Source organism: Myzus persicae, unplaced genomic scaffold, assembly GCF_001856785.1.
Source record: "Myzus persicae strain clone G006 unplaced genomic scaffold, MPER_G0061.0, whole genome shotgun sequence".
In the NCBI taxonomy this organism is placed as follows: domain Eukaryota; kingdom Metazoa; phylum Arthropoda; class Insecta; order Hemiptera; family Aphididae; genus Myzus; species Myzus persicae.
In genome coordinates this window covers 39,885-48,503 of record NW_019104210.1, presented here as the reverse complement: position 1 = coordinate 48,503, position 8,619 = coordinate 39,885, and the positions used below count along the sequence as shown (strand labels likewise).

Below are 8,619 nucleotides of genomic sequence, written 5' to 3'. Positions count from 1 at the left end.
AAAAATTAAATCTTAAAGTTAAAGTTCTGATTCAACTAGTTAAAATGAAAATATTCTCCTCCATCCACCCACCTATAAAGAGTGCTACTGTAACACAGTTTCGGCTATACTTATATGCTTTGCTACAGCCATTGACTTAAAAAATAACAAAACAATTTATGAAAAAATACTCAGTAATTTGATATGCACAAGTAATGTGCTCTAGAACATTACATAAAATTATGTATAATATATGGCACCCATATCAATTGTAACCTTGTAAGTAGATACATTGCATATAGAAAGCGCTTGGTTGTAGATAGCATTGTTAATAAATACTTCAACCATAAAGTTACAAAGAAACATAAATATACAAACAAGTCTCATGGAGACCTACAAAATGTATGATATGGAATTTAGAATAAAATAAATTTGGTTTGATTCTGGTTTGTTTAACAAAATATTTAGTTTAAATGAAAATATTGTTAAATTAAAGTTCACGATGGGGAAATTTCACTGTAATCAATTACATTAATGGTTTTTTTAAAGGGAAAATACATCGATACGAAATACCTACCTACACCTATTATGTAATAACTAATAAGTATGACTATTATTTGAGGGTATTCTAACACTTTACTTACTTTAATATGTTTTTCATATAGGTACCTATTTTTTTACTAACTTCAGTCATAGATTAAATATACAAGTACAATATACTAGTATATTAAATCTAAGCTTCAGTTTAGTTGTTTACACTTTTAATATTAACTGTACACAATGATTGTGTAACAATTTTTTTACTTACCTTTATATTAATAAAATAATAAAACATATACATACATTGTATTAAGTAATGAATAAAATAAAAATAAAAATTATGTACCTACCCTTTAATTTAGATTGAAGCTTTGATTACTTAAAAATTATATAAACATATATATATTATAATTGTAGGCTTTTATTTATAAGTTTGATGAATGAAACATAATTTTAAATTATTTTTATTTACAATTTACTATGAATAACTCTCTGAATACCACAACCACCCGCCCAAAATATATTGGTGGTGCAGTGCACCAAAAACAGTATACTCAAACTGCTACTGCCTATACCTATTATGTAATAACTAATAAGTATGACTCTTATTTGAGCGTATTCTAACGCCTTACTTACTTTAATATGTTCAATAGGCATGAACCTACATACGGTAACACCGAATCTTTTTTAAATCACTGTATAAACTCTTTTTTTGGTGTACCTATACCCACCGACCTTAAACGACAAGTACATTTTTTTTTTTTAAATATAGTGATAAATGAAATAAAGGAGAGATTATAGGAATTAATTTTAAGTGGTTTGGATTAAACTCTGACGACTTCCAAGAACAACATTGTCACTGTATTCCATGGCGACTGGTATATAATGGTGTACAACCCTAACCCCTATAAGTAATATTTTTGGTACTGGACAAAACATATAATATAAACCGACTGATAAGTGATTCTTAGAGGAGCATTGAACAGATTAATTTCACAATGATGTGTGTTAAATACCTAAATTAATTTCATAGATTAAGGAAAAGAGGACGCCAAAGCTGCATATAATGCCTTTCTTTTCCAAATGTACGACATATCCAAGCGGTTCAAGTTTTGTGCAATAACCTCTAATGATAGGCAGAATTAACCTATTGTAAAACTCATAGATATGAAAATAATCTATGATTTCTCAGAGGATTCTTGTAATATTTTAATCATGAATACATGTTTGAATAGGTTAACATGAAAAATATTACAATTTAAAAATTCTCATGACCTGTCAAAACATTTTAATTACATAAACAACTCTCAACGTCAACACAGTACAGCATTTTTTTAGCTTTCGATCATACAACATGTAATCTCACTCTATAATTAAAGTTTACTACCGAACAATGAAACATACAATGTTTGTTGTAAATTTGTAAGACGGTAACAACACAAGCAGTTGAGGGTCCTCAAAATCAATTTTGATTAACCTTCATTTAAATTTTTTGTAATAAAATAATAACAAATTGTACTTTTTTTAAATTAAATTATTTATTACTATTGTCAAAAAAATCCATACACCATAATATTTAAAAATTAGGAAACATTATTTAAATAAAAATTTACATTTCAATGAATATAGTAGTTATACATGTTACACCATTACATTTCTTACCAATGTGCATTAAATGTTTATTCAAAATTAAATAAATAAATAATTGTTAAATAAAAAGAAAAAAAATATTGAATTTACTCTCCATTCATTTGTTTTTTAAACCAAAAACGAGCTCTAAAGTCGTCTGAACAAGTCAAAAATGCTGCTGAATTCGGAGAATGCACTATTGAACGAATAGGTCCGTTATGGCCTGCAAAATAATTGTAAATCAAAACATTTAAATTTAAACAAAAATGCATTTAACAAAATGAATTACCTAATGATAACAGCTGTTGTCGAGAAGCATTCCGAGCATTCCATGCACACAAAGTTGTAGTGGCTTCATCAGGAAACATGACATACTCCTCAGTATGATTAAACAATGCTTGTGTTTGATGTTTTTGTGTATCTATTAAAAAACTTAGATTATTTATACAATTTTAATGAAAACAAACAATAGTTTACCGGTGGTTCCAGCTCCTGTATATACAATCAGACATCTACTAGTGGATAATTCCCAAAGTTTCACTAAAGAATCTTTGCCCGATGATAAAACGTACTAACAATTATAATAGAAAATCATTTAATATCATAATGTTCAGATAAATAAAATTATAAAAATATTCACCTTTCCATTTCTTGAAAATGTCACAGAACACACTTCACTACCATCGTGTGCTTGTTCAAATGTGTTAACACATTTATTAGACACAGCATCCCACAATTTAATAGCACCATCTTTACTAGAGGACACAAAGTACCTGGCATTTGGTTCAAACCTGATACATCACAATAAATAATACATTTAAAAATAATTGAATGGGCATTACACATAAGATAATTTTGTATACTATACTTTATTGATGTAATAGGACCAGTATGTTGATGACTGGGAATTGCACTAACGAAACATTGTACCGTATTTACATCATAAAGCCTTATGACTGGACTATTGGTGCCCATCACCATAAAGTCTCCTAGTGGGTGGAAACTTATACATGTTATAGGTTCGACATCCTGTAAAGTTGTTGTATACGGTTGATATAATTTGAGAAAAATATAATGTGGTTATAAGTCTTACGCTTATTGTCTTGAACGCTTTCTTCACAGATGATTTTGAATAATCAAAAAGTTTGAAATTACAATCCCGAGAGCCTGAAGCTAAAATTGGCTTGTTAGGGTGGAACTCCAGGCACGTCACTTCTTCCAAATGATCATACAGAGTGCGAATTACCGGATGTCCCTGTCCTTCTTGATTATCAGTAAAAGCGTTATCATTTGCTTTAGCCAGCATTCTTTCAACATCCAAAATCTATAAATGTTTTTTTTTAATAAGTTATCACATTTTGTGGTGCAAAACATAATTACTTTGATTGATGAATCACTGCTGCCTGTTGCAATTAACTGTCCATTAGGACTAAATGCACCAGCTCTGCAGGCTTCTTTGTGGGATGTAACGTAGACAGTGTCATAGAGCGACGGTTCAGGAGCGGTGCAAATAACATTGGTATCAAATTCCAAGTCTAATCATACAATTAACAAATTTAATACAAAAATGTATATGATATTTAAATCATTAAACATACCAATGCCTTGTCCAATTAACATTTCCTTAATTGGGTTTAAGTTTGATGCTTCTTCTGATTCTTTTTGTCCATCGGATTCGTGTTGTAAACCTATTGTCACAAGATTCAACAGTCGACTGGACGGACAACAAGGTGGAACAGCTTTTACTTGGGCAGCTAAGGTTGCAGCAATTGTGGAATGGCCATCATAAATGAGTTGACTAAACAAAATCAAAATTAATATAAACAAAAATAGTATGGTTTATATTATACTAGAATTTATACTTTACCTTATGATGAGTCTGTACAAGTGATCTCTGTGCTTAATACTCATTTCAGGTTTGGCATTCTTTTCTTTGCTCCACATTTTTAATTTCTATTAACTCAATCACAAATAAAAATATTTGATTGACAGTACTCCAAGTAAAGAAAACTATTCAGTTGTTTTGAACTATGATGTAATGCATTAAGAGTATATAATACCAAGTTAGCAACAAGTAGTATAGTATTATTTATCATGTTGGAAAAGAATGGCTACCGTATAAACTACGATAACACTATCAGGCTTGTAGTTTTGTATTTGACCTCGGTGCCACGATGGTAGAAATGCCAACAGTAACCTATCCGTTGTACTGGTAAACGGCCTTATTTGATAGACAATTGATATCCCAAATGTTTTTATTTTACCCTAATGAATATGCATATCTTTTAAACAATAATTATGAAAGAAAATACCGGTAGTACCTAGCTAAACCTAGTAGTTTCTGCCGGGGTTTAGAAGTCTAAATAAATGGGAGCGCAATTTTCGTCCTCGGTTTATCAGAGTAGTCGCCTGTCTTTGCGATTCTTCAACTTACGGTACAGACTATAGTTTATAGAACAGAAAGTACGGATGCCCCCAAACTGAAAACACGATTAAACTACGTCTTTAACTTTTTTCATTAAAAAAATTAAATTTCAAATTGTTTTTGAATAGTTATCTACCTTTTTTTATTGCTGCTGCCTTCGATCATAATATTATATACTTATGATACTTTTTCTAGTCTCGGGAAAAGTACCCAGCCACACTGAAAGCATGCACCGGCTGTAAACCCGTATTGTGCGCTACGTCCTGCTTATTCCACTATGGTAGTATGGTATTAAGGTATTTTTTTTTTTTTTTTATTATAAAAGCCGCTAGTACAACTATGATAGCTTGACAATTACATAATAAGAATAAAGGTATTAAGGTATATTTCCACATCCTAGTCAATTTCTATACAAAACTTTACAAAGACTTAGGTACAAACGTATGGAATAAATGAAAATTCTAAATTTAAATTCAAGGGGCTTTGGAGGTAGACCTAGAGTATCAAATAATTCACAATTGTTCTCGAAACTAGAAAAAAATATTAAAAATCAGGAGATTAATGAAAATAAAATGTTGAAACTTTAATATTTTCAGAAAATGAACTCTAGAATATACATACTCAATTTTTTGAAAATAATTAAATAAAAAAATTGAATTATCAACTTTTTACCAAAACATTAAAATTAATTAAATGTTCAATATTTGTAGTTCTTGTCCCTGTGAGTTTTATTGAGAAACTACAACTATGATACCTTCATTATTTCAGGAGACATTTCAATGCGAAAATCCTGTAGTAGATATATCAGTATTTGGTATACTAATATAAGAAATACTTGTTTTAGTACTTTAGTGGGTTATGCTGAATTCAAAAATGTTTTGAAAAATGTTGAGGAAGCTTACCGTTCAATATTATCGATAATACGTATGATAAGTGACCATAAGTTAGGTCACTCATCCATTGGATTATCAGTTATGTTAATTTAGACCAACTATCACCAACGTCCTCCCTATAAAATTCCGAATAGGTTTCTCCCCCCGGCAAATTGAATATTTCTATCCTTGGTTAATTTTATGTCTGTAGTCCCTTTTATTTCGCCTCAAAACGTCAGTGTTTTGTGCATTATATTGATAATTTAATTAAAGAAAAAAAAATGATTTGAAAAATTACAAAGGCCTCAAAGTAATATATAACCTTGAAATCATAATACATCCACACATTTTTGCAAAATATATTAGATATTATACCAATGACTTTGAACATTTTAATGACTTGCCTTTATAAAACATAATCAAATAGTTCACTTTAATTATAAATAGGCAATAAACAATTATAAAAATATTTGAAACGTATTACTTCTATAACAACTTAATTTATTATTATATTATATTAGTTTCTTTTTGTAGTTAAGATTTGTTTTTTCTGTAGCAAATTACTTGTAGTAGGTATTTTTTTCAGATTTAACGTCTTAACTCTTAATTTTATTGTTATAGACTTAAATTACTTCTACAATTTCACACCTATATCTGCGACATACGTCATAATTTATAACTTAATTTTTTTATGTCAATGAATTAGTCTTTTTGAAAAATCTTCATTACGCCCCTAATCCTGCAAAGCGTCCACTTACGGAAAAATTGTGCTGACAGCAACATCGTCTAAATCTTTTTTAATATTTAATATTTACTTGCTATTTACTTAATCATTAATATCTTTTTCTAGTAACTCGTTTTCATTTTTCCTACATACACATAGAGGTACCTATTATAGTTGAAAATAGTGCGTGTAAAGCAAATTCTTATAAGCTTTCGTCGTTATTTAGAGCTGTATAACTATTTTAATTTTAATTATCAGTTGCCCAGCCATGTTGTAAAATGCACATGCACATAATTCCAAGATAGGTTCACACAACATTTTTTAATAAAGTTTTTTTTATAAAAGTTTGCATTACAATTCTTGTTTTTAATACGGGGTTCAAGTTAAATCATATTTTAATATTTAAATGTATGATAAGAACTCAAATAGGTACCTATTTCAAAATTCAGTTTCTTCTTTGAATCAAAATTAATCGAGTACCCAATACATATTTGGTGTGATATAGGTGTTATAGGTACAATAATATGCTTCTTATAGGTAGATATGTTTAACAAAAGTTTATTTAAAATGTATATAAAAATTACTATTCATAGAATTGGACATTACATTGAAATTCATTTGTCTTTACTAAAATATGTAGACCCGCAAGTTGAAATAACAAACATTTATAAATTTAATATAAATAGCTATATAAAAATCTGTTTGTATTATTTACCATTAATTACTTAGAAACATATTGTTGTTAAATATCAAAATAAAGATGGATTCATACCTAGGTTGTTTACTCTTTTGTCGTGTCCATGATCAAGTTGCATTGGGTTTGGACGTTACTTTTTCAGTATCATGTAATATTCAAGTTGCAAGAGTGTATACCAAAGAAGAGTCAACTACCAATATTTTCACCAGTTGTAACTAGTGTACTACTTATTAACACTGCAGCGGTGGCGGTAAATTGTGCCCGAACTCATTTTACCGCTACCGCCACCGCTGTAGTGTGTGGGGACCTTTACAATACCCACATACGACACAATATACGACGTAGCTACTAGCTGTGAGTCCGGCTTAAGAATCCAAGTATAACTCTAAATATATCATAATATGATAACCTAATTAAAAATAGTTAAATACGGCTCTTAGATCATAGAGAAGTGAAGCCACAACAACAAAGCGGTCTAACACACACAATATTGTTATTTACGCCGTTGCGATCCTACGATTATTGCGGTTGTCGCCAACGACTCGCGAATTGTATTGAGAACGGGAGCGGGAGCGGGAGAGGTTACCGAAACAAATGAATAAATTGAAATCTTCTTGTAATGTGATTATTGCAGAGCGAAGCGCACAATTTAATATATTTTATACATCCATACAAAATAGTTATGAGATATGTGGAGGGCCTACGAACATATAATATAATACCAAATTAGTATTGAGTGCAACAAGCGCAAATACTAATCTATTTAAAAAAAATAATAAATAATGGTTAACTATTCAAAACATACAAATATACAATGTTTAATGATCGCCACTGATCACGAGTAGGAATTAAATGTATGGTATGACCTGATGGCGACAGCTACTGCAGGTCGCAGGTGGTTGGTGGTCCCTCTCTGAAACGGCGACAGCGGACGGGATGACGTTCTTAGTAGGCGTGTAACTAATTTTAATCCGAAGTGGTGATGTCAACCGAGCACAGTTAGCCGCTAGAACACTGGACAATATCACGCTTCGTGATCACACGAGGTATTGCGGCGGCACGTACGAGCGGCGAACGAACGCGGAGTGTTACGTTCAGCTCAACCGCCAAACACGAAAATACGAACAATCGGTCTTAATAGTGTCTGCCTGCTGAAATGCCGGCTGATCACAGCCCCGGCGATGTAGCATGAGGTTTGCACGGCGGCACGGTGAACGAACGCGACGTTGCGTTCGGTTCAACCGTTGAGAAAAGACAATTCAAACTTCGAAGCTGTATGTCAACGGGATGGCTGGCGGCCTGGCGTCGCCAGCTGACGAACTGTAGCCGGACAAAGGAGGGGGAAGCTTGCGAGGACATTCGATATCCGCAACTTGGAGAGGAAAGCTTATTGGCGGCAATACCGTTCCGCGTTCGAACAATAATTATTGTCAATTGAAAAAAGGGGAGTGTTATTTCTGTGCTTGTGTTATTACACGCAGTGGCGTACACACGGGGGGGGGTGTTCAACCCCCCTTTAACTTTTTAAATATATAAATACGAAATACCTATACAAAAATGGTTAAAAATTGTAAATAATTTATTTTCACAACATATTTGTTGAAAAATAAAAATCAAAGATAACCGTCACTGCCGAAGTTGTTAATAGAATAACCCAAGAATATTATTACAAACACGATTTTATATTATTTTCTTGACATCGTAATTATTGATTACATATACGGGTTACGGGAAGTTAATTTTAGATCGCTTA

At 31.3% G+C, this 8,619-nt stretch overlaps 1 protein-coding gene across 1 annotated transcript; it reads right to left on the bottom strand.

Annotated features, from left to right (window-relative positions):
- Positions 1–2,074: 2,074 nt before the first annotated feature.
- Positions 2,075–4,462, bottom strand: LOC111040013 (cleavage stimulation factor subunit 1-like). The gene is made up of 9 exons (XM_022323697.1): positions 4,016–4,462; positions 3,747–3,946; positions 3,529–3,683; positions 3,242–3,472; positions 3,017–3,177; positions 2,789–2,939; positions 2,626–2,719; positions 2,438–2,569; positions 2,075–2,371 (listed from the first exon to the last, which is right to left on the bottom strand). Exons 1-9 carry the CDS (start codon positions 4,090–4,092, stop codon positions 2,256–2,258), a joined length of 1,317 nt encoding a protein of 438 aa, XP_022179389.1. The 5' UTR covers positions 4,093–4,462; the 3' UTR covers positions 2,075–2,255.
- Between the last annotated feature and the right edge of the window lie 4,157 nt (positions 4,463–8,619).